Source organism: Acomys russatus, chromosome 20, assembly GCF_903995435.1.
Source record: "Acomys russatus chromosome 20, mAcoRus1.1, whole genome shotgun sequence".
NCBI lineage: Eukaryota > Metazoa > Chordata > Mammalia > Rodentia > Muridae > Acomys > Acomys russatus.
In genome coordinates, this window is record NC_067156.1 from 32,480,208 (window position 1) to 32,502,980 (window position 22,773).

Genomic DNA, 22,773 nt, shown 5'->3' on the forward strand with positions numbered 1-22,773 from the left:
CCTTGTGCCATGGTTACATATACATGAGAAGTGAAGTGTGCTTGGCAGTGGGGGTGCACACCTTTAATTCCAGCATGTGAGAGGCAGAGGCAGATGGATCTCTGAGTTCAAGGCCAGCCTGGTCAACAGAGTGAATTCACAAACAGCAAAAGCTACACAGAGAAAACATGTCTCAAAGAAATTTTTTTTAAAAATTAAAAATGAATAAAGTTATTTTCCTTATTTATATTTAAAGACAATATTCAGATGCAAAACTACCAATGATTCGTTGATGGCACCATCTTTCTAAAATGGCTAGAATTAACTAGCCTCCACCTCCAGAAGCAGTGCTAGCTCAAAGTCATGCACAGACACCAGAGTTGACTTTTTAGTAATTTGACTTAACCATTCATTTAAAAAAAAAATTAAAACAAAAGGTGTCTTAAATGAGATGTTCTGAGTTCCGACCCATAAAACCGATGTAGACATGGCACATGTTTAATGCTAGCACCTCTGTGGCAGGATGGGAAGCAGGAATAGGATTCCTAGAAGTCTGGGCATTTAGCCTGGCCATGGCCAACGCAGAGGGAGACAAAAGGCCCCACCTCAAGGTGGAAGGCATGTACTGATGCCCGAGGTTGTCATCTGACCTCCGTGCGTGCCTCCATGCTCAAGACATGCTCATGCTCACACTCACATGTAGGCATACATACAAGATTAGAAAATGAACAGAGATGCTCTAGCCTTGCTATGGAAAGCTATGCTCATCTTTTAAAAATGGGGCTTACCATTAGTGTTTAAATTGATGTGTTTCATATGTTCGTTTGGCTTTTGGTCCTGTATTCAAAAGACGTTATGAAGATTGATAACAATCAGAACTTTTAAGGTTTTCTATTTTGATCTTCAATTGAGACTTGGTAATTTCAACTGTATGTTTTGGTACATGTAATCTACCTTTTTTTTTTTTCAGATGTAATTGTAATTCTCATATTATTAGCCTATGTCAAGCACAAATATATGAGCTAAACATATGCCCATTTTGAATATTAAGGGCCTTAAAATGTAGGTTTTAAATTTGAATTAGTAGAAATAAGTAGAGACAAAGCAGTAATAGGTAAAAGATTCCATTGACTGCTAACTGAGGAACTTAAGGCTGAATCAGATTATAGGACACACATTCGGTCCCTCTGGACTTCCCTCTGTGAGTAGGTTAACGGCAGTGTCTGGTAAGCTTTCTGAAATACTGACTACTAATTTTGTTTCCTAAGTAGATGCCGTCTACGATTTGCCTTGTTCTGGTGAAGACTCGTTGGTAGAACATGCCGAGGGACACCCTGTGGTGTGTAATGGACATTGCAAGTTCCCATTTTCATCTAGAACCTTTCTGAGTTTCAAGTTTGACCAAAATGCTATAATGAAGACCTTGGACCTTTGATAGCAGCGCATGTACGGCAGAAGGGCCACGGTCAGAGACCTGTTGCATCTGAGCGGGCATCGCCTCAAGCCTTACCTCTCTCAGGTATTTGGAAGAAATGCAGGCAGGCAATGTTTCTAAAGAGGTTTTCTGAACAGAAGAGAAACTAGAAAGAAACATGCTTGTACTGTAAATGCAGTTAGAACCTTTTATATGGATTTACCATTTCAGTGTTTGGAGCCAAGTTTTAGTTGCCTATGTTTTTTGTCTTTTCCTTTTTGAGGGCATTTATTTTGTGTGACTATGGGTCTTGTTTTTTATTCTGATCAAGAAAAGAGTTGTTTTGATGGAGTCATCAACGGGAAGCCAAGTTTATAGAAGTATTTCATCTCCCCATCTTAGTGATTACAAAAGTTTGCTTATTGGAAATTTTAAAAGAAACTTAAAACCCCAAATATTAATGAGCATAAGAGGTGAAATGTGACATCAGACTCGCAAGCATTTTGCTCATTTCTCTGCTTCTAACCGCTGAGAATCTAGCCCTTCCAGTTGGAGTATTGTCAGTTCGTTTAGAACCTCATCTTCAAAACAATACTCACTTGTAAAGTGAACGCTTTAGCACTTCATCAGGACAAAGTGCACGGCTTCGAGAGAGATGCGGTCAGTGGGCAGTGCGTACTATAGTCTTGCTTTATGATGCTTGCTGTCAGCAGGCCTGTGAGTGCTGGAGCAGAGAGCATGGAAGCCAGTCACTGGCGGTCACCATCCTGCCTTCAACTGTTCAGTGTTGTGCAATGACTATGCTCATGTGAAATATCCATACATATTCTAGTTGTGTGTGTATGTATGGAAAACTGCATTGTTAGTTTTATTTTGCATCTCAGTGTTGATCTGTGGACACTGATGTTATATTAGGTTCCTGTTTGCAGTAATAGCAGAGTGACATGCCTTTTATTAATATCTTGAATCCCCTGGGTTATAAAGTGAGAAAGAAGGGGTTATACAATTTGCCCAGTACAAATAAATAAAGCTTGTCACTGGGGTCCCTTCGAGGAGGAATGTATTTTCTATTTTGCTCCTTCAGGATTCCTAAATCCAAACAAGGATGACGAGACCATTTTACAAAGGGTCGCCTGTAACTGAGGACAATCACCAGAGCTTTAAGGAGGCAATACGATTTGGCTGCATCTGACCTCACTGAGAATGTTTCCTGGGGGGTGGGGTGGGCTGTTTGAGTGCATGTGTGCATGTGCGTCTGTCATGTGGGTTTTTAAAAGTTGCTTTTTTATAAGTGGTATCCACAAAGTATATCTCTGCTTATAAATATTACTATAGAAATCTTTATTCTGTATATGTAGCCTATTGAGGGTTGTACTTGATCCCATGGAACTTTTAAACGAAGGGCTATTATTGTGAGGAATTCACTTGGTGTTGCTACTTTGCTTTAGCTTTTAAATGGCTGATTTTAAAGAAGAAATTCTATTTATTAATGAAAGTGTCGCTTGGTGCTAAGCAGGAGATTTCACAAGGACACAGTGTGTTCAGAATTTCTATGCGACTACTTTGTGAACCCTTCTGTGACCTTTGCATTTTAATGCATTATATGATTGTGTTTGGAAGCCCTTCTTGTTCTTGTCAGAAATATAGCTGCTTTGCTTGGGTCTTCTTGAGCCATATTTATAGTTGGTCCCAGCATTCCAGATTTCTGTTAAGTGGTTAAGGGAGTGAAAACTGAAGTTTGCTTGGCAATGAGTCATTTTCACTCACTGTCATCTGGAAATCATTTGTGTGTGTGTGTCTGTGTGTGTGTGTCTGTGTGTCTGTGTCCGTCCGTCCGTCCAAGGGTTCTTCTTAAAAGAGTACTTCAGTCAGTCTCTGTGGTGCCTGTAGAGGTTGGAATTTTTCAGCTCCCAATACTAAAGCAAAAGCAATTGGTTACCAGAAGATATGGCCTCTAAAGTGGTTGACTGAGAACCGACCAACAGTATGCTGCCTCATTTAACGCACTGTGGAACAAAACAAGAGTGGTTGGGGTGCAATTATGATAACTTCAGGCTTAGCTCTCTCAACAGTCTGAGTTTAAAAAGCGTGCTGAAAGAGGAATTAAGGTTTGTATGCATGATGTGACTCAACTATGCAGAAAACATTGAGTTGGCTGCCCTGTTAATGTACGTCCACTGTACTGTTCACTGTTCACATTGCCTGAGAGGCCATGTTTAGCACAGGACTAGATTTCTTCTCTGAGCTGTGTCAGCATTTCTTCATAGAATCTGGGAATGAGGGTGCTGAATATGCAATAATGTGCTTCTGTGTAGTTCTGTGTTTAAGGGTGCTAGATGGAACAGTAGATATGTTGGCCTTAGTATTTTTTTGTGTATTTGAGGGATGGGACTTTGAAGTCACTTTTTAAACGTCCTTTGGATCCAGCTGCATGTGTTCCAAGGTGCAGTGCACTGTGAATCTTTAAGTCTGTAGGTGCTTTTCTGTACAATTTCAGTGGTTTGAAGTGTGTTACATGACTCTGTCCTTAACCATTGTACTCAAAGAGACAAAGGCTACAGTTTACACACTTCCTATAAGTTTTTGTTAAGAAATAGTGAATGAATGGCTCCAGGATTTCAGACAGTGGCTCTGTCCTGAGATACGAGCATTTGAAGGGCCTGGATAGACCTAATAGATCTAATAGCTAGGGTGAAATTGGTTAAACATGTTGAAAGATCTGACTAGATTTTTGTACCAGTATATGATGGTCTCCCAGAACTGTCAAAGGAATTGTGGTCACTGCGTGCTGTTTTGACCTTTGAATATCATCATTTTTATATTAAATACTACTTGGTAGTTACAGACAATGAAGCTATATCACAGAGTAATATTGAGCTGTAGGGCTTGGCTGTGCTTTTTCTTGGGGAGCAGTCACTTACATGCAACATCGCTAAAGGCGCAGACCTAAGAGTATGGGTGCAGGAGTCGAGTCCTTTCTGAAGACTGTGTTTTCTACAAGTTACCAAAGCCCTCACTGCTTCTGTCCCGTAGCATTGCTCAAACAGTAAGGAGAGAGGGGAACCTAGAAATGGTGATTGGCTGGGCAGCTTTTCTTCCTGGAATGCCTCTTGGCCTTTCTGTACCTGTGTGTACCTCCTTGGAGATTTTAATGACAGCTGTTTTGTCTGTGTTCTCTGAGGCAGTATTTTCTTTGTATTACTCATGATTGTATTCATTAAAACTTCTTCCTCATGGTTTTGAGTTGGATTCTTGTGTAGCCTGAGGGAAGAGGTTCAAGTTCATTGTCACTTGAATTGACCATCAACAAAGGACACCACTACTGTGTGTAAAGGTGTTCTTCCCCTTTATGTGTGTAATGTACTCCTTACCCTTGGTAAAGCTGGCTAGGATGGCGCACTCCTGGTGTTGTAACATTTTAGAATACATTTGTGTGGTTCCTTAAAAGCTTAGACATGGGCTTATAGTAAGCCTTTTCCACAACCTCTCTCTATATATAGAATTGTTATTCCTGAAGCCATGTCAGAAGGTGGCAGGTTGAGATCAGCAATACGAGATTTGTCATAAGTAGACTGCCATTGCCAAATGTGTTGGAAAGTTTCTTGGTAAGAACAGATAGTCTGCAGTTGCTGGGCAGACTGTGAGGAAGAAACAACTGAGCGTTACTAGCACTCTGTGCTTACAGGATGCTCAGGTGAGAAATATGGCTGGCGCCCAGCCCAAGCAGAATGGAGTAGTACAGTCCTTCCCAGGCACTTTCTCCTCCTCAGTGAAGTGTTGTTTTCTAAGTGTGATTGCCGAGAAATCCATCGATCCTAGTATAAGTCTTCTCACTTTAAGGACCAGTGTTCAGGGCCTTTCTTTGTTGATTCTGCTGAGCTCGTGTGTGTGTGTGTGTGTGTGTGTGTGTGTGTGTGTGTGTGTGTGTGTGTGTGTGTGTGTGTGTGTGTGTCTATGTCTCTCTGTCTCTCTCTCTCTGGGTTGTGTCTTTTTTTTTTTTTTAACTTTAATTTCTTTTTAATGGATGCTTTGCCTATGTATTTCTGTGTGTGCCACATGTGTGCCTGGTGCCCAAAGAGGCCAGAAAAGAGTGTCAGATGATTCCCCCTGCAACTGAATTGAAAGTGTCCTCTGCCAGAACAGCCTCCCTGCTGTTGGTAACAAAATAGCTCAATGTGTGGCACAGTCGTGTGGGTGTCCAGGGAGCAGCAAACAGCATTTGTCACTGAAGTGCTCTGTAGCTAGTGAAAAACTGAAGCCTTGGTCCACCTTCCCACCAAGAACTGGATGTAGTAATGTAGTTCTGACAGGAGATTGTTTGTTTGGGTTTCCTCTGTATACTTCTTCATACTTTGTTTTAAAGCCCTGAGAGTTTATTTTGAGAAGTGTTCACAATGGAGTATCTAATTAGAAACCAGCAATAAAGAGATTACTGTTATCTTGGGTCTTAGTGTTAGCAGAGGGTTCTGGTGTGTCTGTGTGTGATAGTTGCCTGAATGCAGTCTAAAAGGAATTCACCTCAGGATGCTAGAAGTTGGTCAAGGGTTCTCTGGAGAAAGAAACTATAGGAGTCAGGTTCAGGGTGTGACTTGGTCATCTTGGTGGCCATATATTCCTGAGTGGGAGGCGTGGCGCCCAGTGTCCGTCTGCTGCAGGGGTTGAATGGTTTTGTTCATGCCGTCACTAGAGCATGTCAGCAATCATCAGTCTTATTTGTGCTGTGTCTCTAATGCAACTGACACCACAAGAATTTAACTTTTAAACTCTTGAGTCTCAAGTACATAGAAGGGCTATGTTCTCTCAAGTCAATGTATATAGCTGTGACATTGGTATGGGAGCAAAGAAAACACTTTGGCTCAGTTCTAGGATGAATTGGATAACATTTCCTAGCACTTAGTTCTTAGGATAGTGAGCTTCTAAGTAGAAGGTAGAATATTTTCCACTTTCAATTATTTGACCCAAATGTCTAAAACAATAGCTCTACACTGGTGAAGGATATGAGGCACAGTTGTACATTTTTAAGCTGTTTCTCAAGCTCTTAGAAATAAGCACAGACTTTGCACTAGTCAGCAGAAGAATAAATGAAAGCAGAGGTGCCAGCTTTGGGCTTTGGCAAGTGGTGTGTGCTGCCTGCGGGTAGCATGTGAGAGGCAGTGGTACTTCTGGAGCATGAACAGCCATGTATGGCATGCACAGAACCTTGGGAAAGCATGAGGTGGTCCTGCAGGAGTCTGCATTTCACTGCTGTCTGTGTAGCACATTTTGGGTCTGTTTGAATGTTGCACAAGTAACTATTAAATGTCAAAAGCAAGTATCCAAGTGAATGAGCCTTTGATTTTACATGTTTTAAATTAGTTCTCTCCTGTCCTAGCTTCCATTGTATAAATAATAATTTTCTTTCAGGTCAATAAATAGGGAAGAACAGCAAAACCCTTAACTTTGGTTTAATTTTTTAAAACTATTTTTTATATTTTCTGATTATTTTTAAATCTTAAGGTAGTTTTAAAAATGAATGTTGACTTGCTAGACTTATATATAACTCAATCTGTTGGCTTCAATGAAACCGTAATGAATCTTCATGACTGTTCATGTATTTAGCTATTTTAAGTGATATTCTCTTAATTAAAGATAGTGTTAAATCAGGCCAGTCATGGTGGTGCACACTTGGGAGACAGAGGCAGGGGGATCTCCGAGTTCAAGGCTAACGTGGTCTACAGAGCGAGTTCTAGGACAGCCAGGGGCTACACAGAGAAACCCTGTCTCAAAGAATGAAGGAAAGGGATAGTCTTAAATCTAACAAAAATGAAGCATGCAATTTAGGGTTTTTTGCTTTGTTTTGTTTTGTTTTGTTTTCTTTAATACACCATGACTTTGAAGTGGTTCACCCTGCTGTGAAGACCTGATTCTTGCACAGTGTCATCTTGAAACAGTCTATCTACTTGTGTAAATGATATGCCAAGCCGTGGAAGCTACCAAAGCTGGTACATAAACTTTGGTGAAATTACTTCATTATGATATAATGTTTGGTGAAAAAAACCTAGGCTTTAGAATAAATACATTAGTAAACGTTATTTCTTCATTAATCGGTTTTGTCTTATGCAGAATCATTTAACATATAATCTTTGCCTAACTTAAAATTACATTTTATTTTTTAATACTTGGAGAAAGACATGTGTAAGCCCTGTACATGATTATGTCTGTGACAGTATGAAAGTATTTGCTTTATTGTGGTTATTAGTCATGCATTTAGGGAAACCAGAAAGGAACCCCAAAAATAGCCTCTTGGGTTCCGTGACAACCTTGAGAGCTGGATTTATTCAATGCACCCCACCCCTGCTTGCCCAGCCCTTCTCACTGCTGCTCCAGTGTCTATACAATGATTGGAACTGGTTTTCACTTACATTGGTGTGACTGTCTTAAATTTTTAGTCAGTCTGTGAATTAGTGATTTGCAAGCCGTGCACTTGCAAAGATGTGGGGTGACATGTGTTCTCCACTGAGAAATGCAGGGCTGTCTTTTTAACAGTGAGCTGTGATTCTAAAGGCTTTTAAATGTAACCCACGCTAGTTCAGAAGCTAAAAACATACTTTACAAAATGCACTGACAGTAATGGGAGGTTGCTCACATTGCCGTTCTGTCAAATACCGTGTTAGCCTTTTGGTCTGGTTGGGGCTATTGTAATGCATGTGTGATGTAATTCATAAAACTGCTGCTTACGTAGTTCATTCCTAAGGTATTCTGGGTTCTGCTCCTCTTACTTCTTACGTAGTTTTAAGCCATTATTGTTGCTGGTTATTGCAGGTTGTTACTCTTGGCTGCTGTTCCTCTGGACAAAAAAGGTTATGAATGTATAGGATAAGTGTGAGCAGTTCTGTTTGCATTGATAGAAATATAAAAAGTAGAATGCATTCAGAAATGAGAATGGACCAGGGGATTTGTCACCTTTATCTTAACTCAGTGCACCTCTTGGACAGGAGTAGTGATGAGCAGGAGATGCAAACCAGATACATAAAATGCAGTGATTCTTACCTTAGACCAGAACCAAGCTTGCCAGCAGAATGCCCTGCTCTCCCTGGGTCTCGGGCACGAGAAATGCACTGCTCTTTTAGAGTCTTCCCCTATATAACTGTGTTATTATCAAAAGTACTTTCCATGTAGCAAAAAGTCAGCGTTTTAACACTTCTGATTGCTGAGAAACTGCTTGCTCACTCGTAGTTTACATTTGACTTTCTGATACTTTCTTTGTTTTCCCCCGATTTTATAGTCTTTAAAAAAGATCATTCAATAGAGAACCTTCTGTTGATGTTGTTTGTAAAGGCAGCCAAATAAAAATTGGTGATAAATGATAATTTTGTTGTTGTTTTTTTGATCTGAAATAATAGTCTTACACCTAGCCCCTGATGCAATTAAGTATCATGGGTTGTATTTACATGTATGACATGCAAATAGTTCTATAGAATGCCCTTACCCTTTAATTAAAACAAAGTACAGCATGGAATTAGAAATATTTATTCAGAATATAAGAATGTTTGTAAAATATTATAAATGTCTCTGTATAAATAAATGAAGGTTTTTTTTTTTAAACAATTCTATATCAAATAACACAAAGTAGCTATTTTACAGCAACTAAAACTAAAGGCATCTGGGAACATTTAAAGCTACGAGTCAGTCTAAAAAATTACAAGGTATAGTACAGTGTTTAGTAGCCACTTTAAAATGAGACTTTCGGTACAAAGAAAAGAGTACTAGCAGATGCAATCACATGTGCTTCAATAATAGTACATTCAAGCAGGATTTTCTAATTCAAGTGGTATAAAAAGCACATTTTCCATTAATAAAAAAGTTAAAATTTCATGCAAAGTAACAATATATCTAAAAGCAGATTAGAAATAGAAGTGAACATGTTTTGTAACCTTGGTATCAGGTCCTGACAAAATTGAGTTATCTTGAAGAAGGTTTCCCAACAGGAGCACTGCCAAAGAAGGCTATGGACTCTACAAACAGGATAACATTTTCCACATTTCAAAATGGGAGAGAACAGGAGAGCAGAAACCTAAAACCAGAGCATCCGTATGGGTGTGGTCTCCACAGAACCTGCTCCGTGCTGCCTAGCAGGTAGGTGGGGTAATTATCAGATGAGACACTGGGAAGATTAAATACAAAGTTAAGGGTGTTGTTATCCAGCAGTGGTTCTTACACACATTCAAAATATCAGACAATATGTTATGGCTGTGCTGGATTACCAGAACTAATGCTTGCCTATGTGAGAAAACGTCTTTACTCAAGCTGATCAGTTATGCTGTGGTCATAGCATCTCAGAGGCATATATTTCTAAATGGATACAACATTTAGAAAAAAATGAATTGGAATGGGAGGCCACAAGTTCAGAGCTGAGTTCAGCCTGACCTATATGCACACGGGGGTTTGAGTGTGTGCACACTTCAAAGGTGGTGATGTTTTTGTAGCAAAGCAATCCTGCTCTATGAAGAGTTGACAAAGCTATGGCCAAGGTGCTATCCTATCATTCTTTGTCACTCAGGTTGGGTTTTTTGTTTGTTTGTTTGTTTTGTTTTTTGGTCATAGGTACCATTGACTAAATGAAAATTCTCATTTCTTCTACAATTATGTCTTGTTCTAGAAGCTGTAGTGAAAGGCAGCAAGAAAATACTGTTGGTAAGCTCTTGAACCCCATGTCCACCCCGCCCCTAATGAAGATCAGCTCAGAAATTTTAGCCACCAAATAATTTGTTCTCTGTTGAGCTCTGAAAGACACTGTACACTTAGTGATTGTTTTTACTTAGGGCACTGTGTTCGTATAATGACTGGACATACTCCCAATTAAACATTTATAATTGGAAGCATATGTGGGAGTGTTTCGACAGATAAAGAGTGTTGGTGTACACTTAACTAGAAGCACGAGCATGACAGCCTGAACTCCTGGGCAACTCTGAAGTAGTTTATGTGATGTATATGTCTATCGTTGTGTAGAATTCTTTGTGGGCCACGTTACATAGGGGATCCATGCCAGGGATGCGGGCATCCCAACACCTCAGCAAACAGACAAACGTTTCATCTCTCCCAAGGTAATGTCTCCAACAGTGCGGTTCTCCCTCACAGTGGCCCCCTCTTAACAGCTTTTAGAGTAAACGCCTAAGGCTGTGACTTGGCCTGCTCTTCCTTATAGAGCCATGCCAGAGCTCTAATTTAGAGTTCTCTGAAGCCCTTTTAAAATTTTGCTGCAGGCTTGAGGAAGACCTTGTGAGTACATGCATCTGAAAAGAGAATTAAGCACTTAGGCTAATAAAGACTTGAAGTGTCAGTTAAATGGAGCATCCAATTTCAGGCAACACACACATTAAGAAATGTGCCACATCAGCATAGGAGAGTGAGTGAAAGGTCTTTGCCTCCACTGTCGACATGTGGCACTCATCTAGAGCTAGAATATGACACAGCAGCAAAGATAGGTCTCGACTGTTGATCCCTTGACAACTTTTTTTTTTTTTTTTTGAGTCCACTGGAGGCTTTCTTACTGTCACAAGGCAAGTTTGGCTGGTGCGTATGGGGTTGGTTACAGTGTGGCAGAGCCAGCCATAGACACGTCTCCTTTGCCTGCTACTGCTGCCCTAGTCGGGTTAACCTGCCTCAGTTCAGAACTGTAAACGGTTCCTTTTGCTCTGCCTATCATTTTATGAGCCAGAAGTGGCTTTGATAAGTAAAAGTGACTGCCTAAAGAGGGCAAATACTGAAGAATTGGGGGAAGATTCAAAATATGAAATTCCAAAGGTGTTTGCCCCAATAGACATGCTAATAAAAACCATTTCCTATTTAAAAGTAGGTTCAGGAAGCGCGGGTTTTAACAAAAAGGAAAATTGCTCAGGCATCTGCTATCATGTATTTAATCAGTGCAGTTCAGGAGCTTCCACAATTCACATAAACGAATACCTGCTGCTTCACCCTCAATAAACATTGACAATAATAATGGAAAGATTGTAAAGCCCTTTCCCACTTACTCCAAATGAGATGTTTTATCCTGGCAAATTTCCACCAAACACCATAGAAACTCAGACTAAGGCCAGTTAGGATCATTGCTTCAAGGGCTTCTCTGTAGAGGAACTATAGACCTACAAGCGTAGGTTCTGGGATGTTACCTGGGGTGGATGCGAGGGGGACGGGATGGAGGACATTCGAAGCTCTGCAGGCAGGCTGTCACTCCTGTTCCGGCCTCTCTCTGCATCTACACATTCTGTTTGTATTCACTTGGGGGCACAGAATGCCAGCGCACTGCATCTGATGGACAGAACAGGAAGCCTAACCATCCCTTACCTGGATTGTCCCCTCCAGCAGGACAGCCATGCCTATCCCAATTTGCTCAAGAGGTAGTGGAGAGGCAAAATAGATATTTCTACCTACACATTTTCCTCATAACAAAATAGAGCTTTGCCTAAAAAGTGAACACTGGAAAAACAGATGAAGGGTATTGACAAAATCCCATCGACACTCAAAAGCCAGGCCTAGACTCAAACCAGTTACATCTTCGTGACTGATGGCCAGGTGAGTAACTTGGCACTGGTCTGGGAAGAAGGGCTGATGAGCTCTGTTGTATGAGAAGGATGGAGTATCTGCCTGGGTTGCACAGAAGGCTGAGGAACTCATGTCTGCTTTCTGAAAGCAGACCCACCCATCGCCAGGATTCTGCAGCAGCAACATGGTCATAAATGCAGCATCTTCCACATAGATAACATGGCACTGAAACCCACTTTTCATAAAATCTGGATAGTCTTGGGGGCCACAGGAGAGGCGGGGGGAGCCAAACTGTAATTTGTATCCATGAGCAGATGAACAACAGAAGGTAAAACAGTGAAGGCTACAATTGAGAATAAACGAATCTGGGGTGCTCCCCTAGAAGAGGTCAGCCTCCCAGTTACCATTTTGCTAGAAATCGCCACATCCAGAAGCGACAGAACATGAAGCTTATCAGGCGTTTCCTCACCCAGTCCCCTTCATGATGTCAGGGACTAAATGGTCAGTCAGTGGCAGACTATTAAAGAGGTGGGGACAGTTTTGTACATTAAGGGTCTCTTTGGTGTCCAACAGTGTAAAGCCTCTCTTTCTTAAAGAGGCAGGACTCTTGTGCTCGGGTGGCTAGGATTTGATTCAGAATAGAAGCTACTTAAACTAACATTGCCTTTTCAGTTCTGGAAGAAACCCCTGGGAAAATCTTAGCTTAACTACATATATCAAGAATATTCTAGTTTTACTCTTGCTAGGAGGGAATAAAAAAAAACAGCTTCTACCCCAGCTCTACCTCTAAATAAATATGGAAGGATGTTTTTTATTCATCTAATACAGAAGTGTCTACACACAACCCTGATGTTGCTCTATTCGAAACGGCAGTGTCTCACAGATGATCAATAACACTTTTCTGCACCCTCTGGTCTGTAACTCCCAACTAATTTCTATATGACTATATCTCAAGAATCTGATACCATAGGACCTGGAAAGCAGAGCCTTGCTGCAATGAACTGCCAGCCCTAGATGCTAGAGACAAACCACTGTCACTTTTCCTTGGAGGAGGAAGGAAGAAATCCGGATATGAAAAGTCCACAGTCTATGAAAGGGGGCGGGGTGGGGGGAGGCTCAGAAATCTGCATAAAACCAAATGCCTGGATTCCCACTGCTACACAGAACAAGTGAGGAATGAGAACTTGAATAGTGAATGCAGAAGCAAGACGTGGCTAATCATGTAGCCAGAGCCATTGTTGACGCCCTTTGTGGCCAGGCCTGGAGAGCCGAAGCCTGTGCAAACGAGAATCCACAATGCCACCATGACCATGAACCCCAAGGGTACGTGCCTGTGACCCATATGCAACCTTTCCACTCTTGCAACAGTCCCTCCTTCCTTGGGCCCTTTCTCTTCTAAGGACCTCAGAGCTGCTAGGATTTACCCCTTTGGGACAGAACATTGGTGCCTGAGTGCCTGCCTGTTAAAGTGAAGTTTCGTTGGTATGTGGCCTGGAATTCTCTTCCTCCAGCAGAGCTATTCTTTGCTTGAGCATTCTCACTTGGGTCTCGTGTCGTTCCACCATGGCCATCATTTGAGATTCCAACTTCTTCAGCTTGTTTTGGTGCTTCTTCTTTGCTTTTTCATAGGCAGCCACCAGATTGCTGTGTGAAAACAGGGAAATGAGTAAAGAGTCATCCCAAGGAATGAGTGACACCCTGTGCTGTGTGCACTGAGTGGCCATGCCAAGTGAGCATTGCTTTGAAGAGTCCACCTCTCCAGTAAGAATTCAAAGTCCAGGGATAAGTTGCCCAGTATTTAGGATTCTGGCTTAAAATACTAACCTAGGCTCGGGCTATAGGAAGAGTTAACCAACAGCCCAAAGTGGCCAGATCCAAAGCAGATGAGGATGATACTGAATTCTAGAAACTTGTTTGATGTCTGCCAGCTGCAGATGGCCATGTGTAAGTTACATAGTGCTCTCTTACCCAGGAAAAGGGCAAGAAGTCTTTACTCCAACTTTGTTATGCTTTGGGCTCTAAGGAAGTGCTGTCAGCTCTGATGGGTCCTAGGCCAACTGCTGTAAGGCAGGACATGAGCCAGGTGCCTACATGTTCTCTCTGCTCCAAAATGGAACATTGGCACCCTTCAGGTACACTATTGCCCTGAGCCGGAGTTCTAAAGTGTGATTTGAGGACAAACAGGACAGACACACACACACCCCTAGGATTCCTAAAACCTCATTCAGGGGGAGGTCTTAAGTTGTTGGTAGAGCAGATTGTAAAATCCAGATGTCTTAATAAGCCAGCTAAAATGTGCCACTCTAATTACAATTTGGAAAATAGTATTTTTTATAAAAATTTGCTATCTATTGAGCTTGAATTTTGTAAATGATTAAAAAAACTTAAAAGTTCATTTCAGTTTTGGTTTCTAAGAAGTATAAATAGATATCTTATGGGCACAAAGGTCCTGAAGTCCTCTTTTTTTTAATATAAAAAGATAGTGTACCTCAAATGTTTTGAGACTCTTAACTTGGAGTCTAATGTACCCTAAAATGTTCCACTGTATGAGGTGTTGCTGTGATAGATGGTTTGGTTGCCAATTGAAAACACTGACTCATACATAGCTTTCCCCCCCGACTTCTCTAAGTCTTTATTATAGATAGGGAATTCAAGGAGAGACCACAGCAGGCTTCAATTTTCTAAGTCTATCTAATCTGAGATGGGGTTCATCATTAGTGCCCTGGGTTTCTGTCAGCTGTAGGACTCTACTGGAAGGTTACTTTCCAGGAAAGTTAGGGAGAGATCCCTGGGCTTGAGCATGGGGATGCACAGAGGGTTTACCTGTTGGCCCGTTTTAAGTCATTCACAAACTCTGCTGACTGCTGATGTCTGACTTCACTGCTCTTGGTGAGTCTTTCCAAGGCGCTGACCAGCTCTTGAACTCTGGCCTTCAGCTTCTTTTCCCTGTATCAAAGAGAGACAGCAGAAGTCACCAGGTTGTGGTGATGGTGGAAGGAAGCCAAGGTAGCTGGCCAAGGTCAGCAGTCCAGAGCACAGAAAGTTAAGATAGTAGTGGGTCTAGGAGCACAGCTTCTCTGCTCCATGCAGCCAGGATCTTCTCTCAACACTGTATTCTACAATAATTAAGGATAAGCAAGCAGACTCAATGGGTAAAAGCATTTGTCACCAAACCACGCCTGATGGCCTAAGTTCAGTCTTCAGAACCCACATAGTAGAAGTAAAGAATTAACTCCTAAGGTATTTTCTGACCACTACAGCACGTTGTGGCATACACACAAAGACCAGGGGAGTGTTTGGATCAATCATGGTCTGGAATGCCTGTAGAAAAGAGAAACCTGCCTAAATTCAGATCAGCATGCACTGACATGGAAGTCTAGAAGACTGCTTTTATAAGAACACCTAGCAATAAACTAGAAAACAAACCACAGATTTAGCAGTGGGTGAGGAAGGGGTTAACAGAAGGCTTTGCTATTTCACTTTTTATTGTTGTTGTTATTTGAGCATTTTAAACACTAATCAATGGAGTTCTGATAAATTATTAGTCTAACTTTGGTAAAATATTCCACTATACAATCCACTATCATAGTTCCAAGCACAAGATATCAAATTTCCTTTGGTTGTCTTTTATATTTCTCACTGTGATAAATTTATATACATCTAGTCTTCTGGGTAGGGAAGAAGCCCCTCTTTCGGTCTGTAGTGACACCGAAAATCAAAATCAAGTAAACTTTTGCCTCTTCTGCTCCACAGAAGACTTCTGTCTTCCCTGAGCAGATCTTAAAGGGTATTCATGCTTTTAAACCAAAATCATTTCTCAAGCTTCTGTGACACAAAGCTGAGTCTACTGCCTTCTCTACTTTGTGGGTTTCTATACAGATTTCAAACAGTGGTAATGCTAACATATCTAAAACTTACCTCTTTTGTAAATTAAAAAAAGATTCTTGTAACCTTCAGAGAATCCACTTAGATCCATCTCTCCCAGGTGAGATGGAGTCAAGAAGTACCTGTGTTAATCAGCCACCGAAATTTCTCATCTATTGCCTTTATCAAAGAACAGGATTCCTCCCTCTGTCCCTGGTTTTGGGACTTCCCTCCCTCAACTACCATGACCATGGGCCTAAAAGTTTCAAAGGCACATCTAACCTATTTAACTTTATTTTCAGCACCTTCATTATACACACACACAATCTTGTATATATGTCATATTATCTATAATATATAGTATTTTATATATATAGTGTGTATATACACACACACACACACACATACATACACTGTTCCAGTATCCTGCAAAGTCCAGGTATTTCCTCAAGATCTGCATGTTTCCTCCAGGACAGCTGGCCCCCAGTGCTCTGGTCCAGCCTTACAGGCTGTTTAAACTAGGCCTGCACTCTCCTAGCCCCAGATGGTTCCATGGCCTGGACAGCCAAAACAGCTCTCCCAGGACTTGACCAGCACCCCTGTTTTCTTAGGGTCCCTCAAAGAAGACATCACCCCCAGTCAGCAGGAAGTAGGTTAAAGAACACAAAGCCCTAACTCCTGCCCCATCATAGCCCTTTCTTACTTCTTCATTTCTAATTAATCAGAAAGGGAGGAATGTTAGCATATAGGCTATCCCACTGGCCTGGCCAGATAAAAGGACCTGCTCTGTTCCTTGTGGTCTTTCTCTCCTCTGCACCTCCTTCCCTGCCCTCGTGGCTCTGCTCCCCTCTGTCTGCCTCTACCCCTTTCCAGGTACTCTTTCCTCTCCCTTCCCCCCCCCCCCAATAAACCTCCTTATACAAGATCTGTTGCATGGCATCATTTCTCAGGGGCACACTTTTGGCGTTGACCCACCATGGTACCCTGCACTGCATTATGTTTCACACTGAAGAACAGAGGAAGTAATTGTGGCGAAAACCCCGAGTAAGTTGTAAGAGAGGAAGCTAACCAGCCTATGGTGTAAAGATTCATTCTTTACTGGGTCCTTTTTGCCTTAGCTGTATACAAGATGGCTGGCTACACAGCAGGCAGGAGTGAGTGTAGGGACCTCCCCCTTGCTAGGGAACTTGTTTATTCTCAGCACTAGCAGTCTCCAGAGAATCTCTAGGCTAGCTGAGTTTCTCACTGGAATCACAGAACTTAGCATTCCTGACCAGAAAGGGTCCCCCTGTGTCCCTAAGCCTTCCAAGCAGCCTGCTCCTGCCGAGGCAAGGTTAGGAAAGTGAGAGGGTGCTCCTTCCCCTTCCTCTTGGGCTGAAGAGTCGCTTGCTTATGTTTTGCTACTAGTTCTGATTTCCTTCCCCATGAAAATTTTATTATATCTATATATACATGTGTAAGTACGGAGGTCATAAATTTGATTAATTTTACAAAAGGGAAAAGAGAACTTGTGAAGAATACTAAAAGCATAATCAACTCTTGCAAAGGCCATCCTTTCCTGACACCCAGGCCTAGGGGACTTTATGGACACATAGACTCTACAGTAGGACAGAACCCCCCAAAAGTAAAGCAGCTCTCAGACCTGCCTGTCCCCAATGTGGAAGCATTTATAGCATTGCCAGCTCCGGGAGCTCAGTGCTGCCCCCTAGGACCACTTTGATGTCTACACAAGTAAAGCACAGACACCAGGAGAACTGTGTTGGTGGACTTACATGAAGATGCAAAAACGAGGCTACACCTCAAACTTGCGTTCATTTGGCTGTTTTGAAGGGGGCAGACCTATAGCCAAAAGATGCCATTTAAGTGTAAAAAGGGTCCAGGAGTTTGGAAGTTCAATAATAATAAAGTAAAATATCTCATTTTAAAACCCAGACAACCTGCCAAAATATTATCACATTGAATTAAATATAATAGTAACAGTCAGCCATATTTAAGGAAACAATGCTAGGAATTGAACCTTGGACCAGTGTCTATCCTGAGCTAAACTCTGCTGTTAAAAATTAATTTCAATTTTACATTTTTAATGTAGGACCTAGGAAATTTAAAATGACGTGACTTGTAGTTCAGATAACGGTAGAAAGAGAATATGGTGACCTAAGAAAGAAAAGGGGCCCCCTCACCCCACAATCTGGATTCGAAGCCTCCTATGGACAAGGCATTGAGAACTCAGCCCAGCTAACAACTGCTTAGAGCTTTCTCCCTTCCCAGCCACAATCCTCTAAGCCCCACATGAAAGGAAAGAACATTTACTAACCCCTTGTGCAGGTTGAGCAGCTCTTTTTTTTACCCTATCAGAGTGTGATCCTAAAGTGCCTAGAGCCACACGTATCAAAAGAGACCAATCAGAGTGGAGCAACTTTTGAAATTACAGCTTGAGAGAAACCAAGGCATGGCTAATGCTCAGACAGTTGTGATTCTCCTCTGAGGTTCATGTACCCACACCTGGCTATGTCTTAATTTTCTGCTGTTCTACCTGGGGGAGCCCATACCAAACTGGGTATGTCTTTCTTTCTGGGTGCATTTATAGTTAAGAGAACTAATCTTTATGCTTAAGATATCCTTAATAAAACCTCAAACTAGTACTGAAATTCCTTTCTGAGTCAAGAGTCATGAATCTGGCCCTGGCCTGAGTCAAGGTACCTAAAAAATTAAGGGAATTTCTCAGGCTGCTCTCCCACTCACAGGATGACCTGGAAAAAAATAATATTTAAGAATTGGTTTGCGTATCTCAGTCACTTGGAAATCTCAACTATGAATGCCCTGTTCATTCTAGTTTCCATGTGCTTGGCCATCAGAAAAGGAAGGATGTATATGGTTTTTGTATGTAAGACAATATGCAAATACAAGCAACTTCTTAGGCTCCACACATTTCTCCCTTTGTAGGAATGTATTCACAGTGTTCTGGGGATTGCATGGAAGTGTGTCATTCTTGTTATTTTATTTGCTGTTGTCTGGGTACTTGTGAGGACCATCCACTAAAACCACAGTAACTATAACTGTTTGGAATAGGAGACAAAGACCTACCACCCAGTCCAGGTTTCAGTTATGGGTCTCCCCACTCCAGTGTTTAGTCCTCTCACCCCAAAACAGGCTACTTATAATCATAAAAGGTGGTTTCTTATCACAGAGAAGGTGGTTTGGTTTGATGTGTACTGTCACAATTCTAAGCAGCCAAGTACTCAAAGCATTTAAGAGGCAAGAGTACCAGGGTACTAAAGAAAAGTCAAGTGGGCTGGCTCTGTAAGGCGGGGGAGGTGGAGGCGCTGGCTGGTAAGCAGGTCCCTCTGGCAAGACTTGCCCTCAGACTGGCTACCAGAATCACAGCTCTGTGTACAAGCAGGAGAACTGAAAGTCCTCTCTGAAAGCCAGTAGCAATAATTTGTGGCTCAATTAAATCTCCTGGTAAGCATGTGGAGGTCCTGACCAGCTTTTCAGCAGGCTGTGTAGCCAGTCACAAAAAAATGAATTCAGACCAAAGAGAGTGGGATTCCTCAGGGAACCATCTGCCTGTGTCATTCCTGTCTTTCTCACATCAGCATTCCACTCTACAGAAATGACTTGCAAGGCCACGTACAGCAGTCATTGTCCTTATCTTTTACTGTATCATGAACCTCTTGGCTGTTGATCACTCTGGGTTTGTCCATTGGATGCCTCCCACTTAACAGGCATCAGTAGTTTAGTTTCCAGAGGAGAACTTCTGAAATTCTACAGAAAGCCACACTTCTCATGTTCACAAATGGCAATACCAACACCATTATTTACTATGTGTGGAACCATAGACAGACTCTCTTCCATCACCTATATTCATCATCAAGACTTGACTTCATGCCACATCTTCTTCCTCCTCCTCCTCCTCCTCCACCTTCTCCTCCTCCTCCACCACCACCACCACCACCACCACTACCACCAGGTCTAACCTGATAACTTTCCATACCTTTGATAAGCATGGCAGCCTGCTCATTTTCTCTGCTTCTACTCTGGTGCCCCCTGGTCTGGCTTTCACACAACAGCCAGGTCTCTTTTTCAATGTGGAAAATCTGGTCAGATTACTTCCCTCTCATTATTACACTTGGAAGCATGTATGTGGGCTCGCCTCCATCGTGAAGGCTCTGCTCTGAGATGCCCTCCCAACCTCTGCTCTCTTCAGTTTAAATATTCCCTCTCAGCCACTGCCAACAGTGGACAAATGACCCCAAATTAGGACATCACAGCACTTTGCCATTTCCTCCATGTTATTTACTACCAGGTAGTTGTACCATGGCTCAGCTAGACCCCTCCACTCTTATTCTCCTTTGTGCCCATCATCATAATAATCCCTAACTGGCTTGCATTTAGACTACACAGGCAACAGAACACAGCTATCTTTTTTTTTTTCCGAGATAAAGTCGGCTTTAACAACAGCCTTTGAAATCAGCATCCCTACTGTGCTCGCTGTACAAGTGAGTATCTGCGGCACCGTTGGGACACTCGCCCACAGCTACGTGCTGCAATGCTGGCGTTCATACACTGAAGCCTGTCAGTAGAGCCTGGGTGCTTAGGCATCTTGCCGAAGAATCCCATGACTCATGAAGGGGACGGGTAGAAAGAGCAATAAACAAGGGTTGTGGTTAAGATCACAGGCCTGTGGAGCCAGGATGACGTGTCCCCAGATAACGATGTTCTACAGCTCTTGTGTCTGAGTGTAGCTGGAGGTGCTTTTGCCCAGATTTTCCAAGAAAATGTTTCCATGTTTTTAATGTCCAAGAGATGAACTTGGCACTATCACGGGCACGCTGTTCCCTTTGTCCATGACTGCTGTGAACTAGGGTGCTCCCCACCTCTCTGCCTTTACTGCAGTTCCAGGTGGGGCTGCCAACTCTGGGCCTTTGAAACACTAGACAGTGACAAAGGTCACCTCAATTTCTCAAGCGACAGCTAATTCAAGCCCTTGGGTGACTCAGTCTTTGCCTCCCCTCTAGACACTCCGGCTCTGAACCTCAGCAGTTTACTTCAGTGGTAATGAATCCACAGGCCCACTCTGTATTTCATTAACACCCTGCAGATCCATGTTGCATTTATGGAATTTTCTGGCACCCCTCCTAGTGCTAGATTGCTGCTGTAAATCAGCTGAATGTGAAGAATCTGCAAGTGTACATTTTTTTAAAAAGCATCTTTCGAAGTTAACAGCTCTAACAAAATGGTGACAATTCTGCTGCTGTTGCACCCAGACTGATCACTTTTCTCTTCACCCATCCCTCCATTTGTATGGTGTACAACAGTATTCATGAACAGCTACTAAACAAATGATAATCCTTTTCTCCCTTATGGCCAAGATTACATAAATATGTTAATGATTTTGCAACTGAAGACACCAAATTTTAGGAGTCTCATAAATAGCCCAAGTGCTCCAAGGACACTGATGGGTACTTAGTACCATTGAGGTCTCGGAAGATGTACAGGGTGATGACTGATGATGCCAGCTTCTGCAGGCTGAATATTCTGAATGAAGGTGAGGAATGGGACTGGCATCTAGGCTTGGAACGACAAGTTATCTGGAATGGTTGAGTTGTAAATTGGGTTGAGAAGCATTTGAAACACGAGATAGTTTCTTGAGATCTAGAGATGACCTTAGCTACTGTGGCTCCTCACCCTACCATGGTGATGTTGCACTCTCAGTGCACCCGCATCAGAAGTGAACATGAAGGTATTTTGGTGACAAATGGTTCATCTGGACACCGAGTGTTGAGGCATCAACTGGTGAGAAAGCAAAGCATGAGGAAAGGGAGGAAGGAGACCTTACAGGAAGATGCAGTTTGACATTCATGTTGTAATTCGTAGTCATTTGGAGAGAAGATACGAGTGGGTGTGCGACTGTGAATATTTGTGTCAAGAGGGAGGATTCAGCGGTCTGAGAGCAGGACCTGTGTTTGGCCCCTGCATGCTGCCTGCAGCAGCCAGTGGTGCAGCCATGGGAGGCCATGGGTGTGTGTGTGTGTGTGTGTGTGTGTGTGTGTGTGTGTGTGTGTGTGTGTGTGTGTGTGTGTGTGTGTGTGTGTGTGTGTGTGTATTAGTCCCTGCTTCCTACTGTAGAGGAGGAACAGTGTCCTTTTTGAATTGGCGTGACCTCATCAGCACAGGGTGCCACTTCACAGGTCGGATCTGAGGAAGCTTTCCTCTCAACAGCACTTAACTTGCCCCCAGGTTGGGCAGACAGGAGCTCAGAGTCTCCCATCTTCCCAGACCAGTACATACTGTGGAGGTAGAGTCTTCAGAAGGAACCACAGGTGTGGGCACAGGGCATTCCCCACCCCATCCTCCTGCACTGGGTGGCCTTGAAGATCACCCAGCTTTGCTGTCCCAGTCCTGACTCCAATCATATGGGGCTCCTGCTCCTGCTCCTGCTCCCATGACTGCAGTGCAGATGAAGCCCCTGACTCTACCCTGCTGTGCCTAGGACTTGAGGGCAGCCTACCCAGACAACATCTGTACACAGACAACATCTGCACACAGAGAAGAGCCACCGCTGAAAATTCCCTTCTCGTGGCTGCTGCTTTCTGACTCACTTTGATAGGAGTATCATTCTCCCAGACTTTACTAGGGCCTGCGGGATCCTAGTAAGAGAGGGACTTCAGACAGAAAAGTGTTCATGGTTCACTGGAACAATAAAGTCTCCTGGTTAGGAAGCGGTTCCTGAGCATGACTGGAAGCCTGGCCATCCAGGGGGGCTTTCAGGGCCATACCAGAAGCAATATGGTACCATAGATATTCATGGAAACAAAGGGCACAAACGCAGACCAGGTGGGAGCCATATAAGAAACATGGGACTGCACTGAATTCTGGTTTTATACCCCCAAAGAGGAGAAAAGACATACAAGAGGCTCATTGGTGAAGGCCTACCAAACATCAAAGCCTGGTGGGAACAGGGCACTAACACATGGTGTACCAGAGTTCCTGCC

General features: G+C 42.6%; 2 protein-coding genes across 2 annotated transcripts in view; one reads left to right on the forward strand and one right to left on the reverse strand.

Moving 5' to 3' along the window:
• Dcp2 (decapping mRNA 2) overlaps positions 1-2,045 on the forward strand; it is a 33,418-nt gene extending 31,373 nt beyond the window's left edge. Inside the window, exon 11 of the mRNA XM_051163949.1 lies at positions 1,251-2,045. Coding sequence (XP_051019906.1) covers positions 1,251-1,414 — 164 coding nt within the window. The 3' untranslated portion in view covers positions 1,415-2,045. The remainder of the gene's footprint in view (positions 1-1,250) is intronic.
• An 11,158-nt stretch (positions 2,046-13,203) lies between these two features.
• Positions 13,204-22,773, reverse strand: part of Mcc (MCC regulator of WNT signaling pathway) — a 225,015-nt gene continuing 215,445 nt past the window's right edge. The window contains exons 16-17 of the mRNA XM_051163948.1: positions 14,738-14,860; positions 13,204-13,558 (exon numbers count right to left, since the gene is read on the reverse strand). Coding sequence (XP_051019905.1) covers positions 13,378-13,558; positions 14,738-14,860 — 304 coding nt within the window. The 3' untranslated portion in view covers positions 13,204-13,377. The remainder of the gene's footprint in view (positions 13,559-14,737; positions 14,861-22,773) is intronic.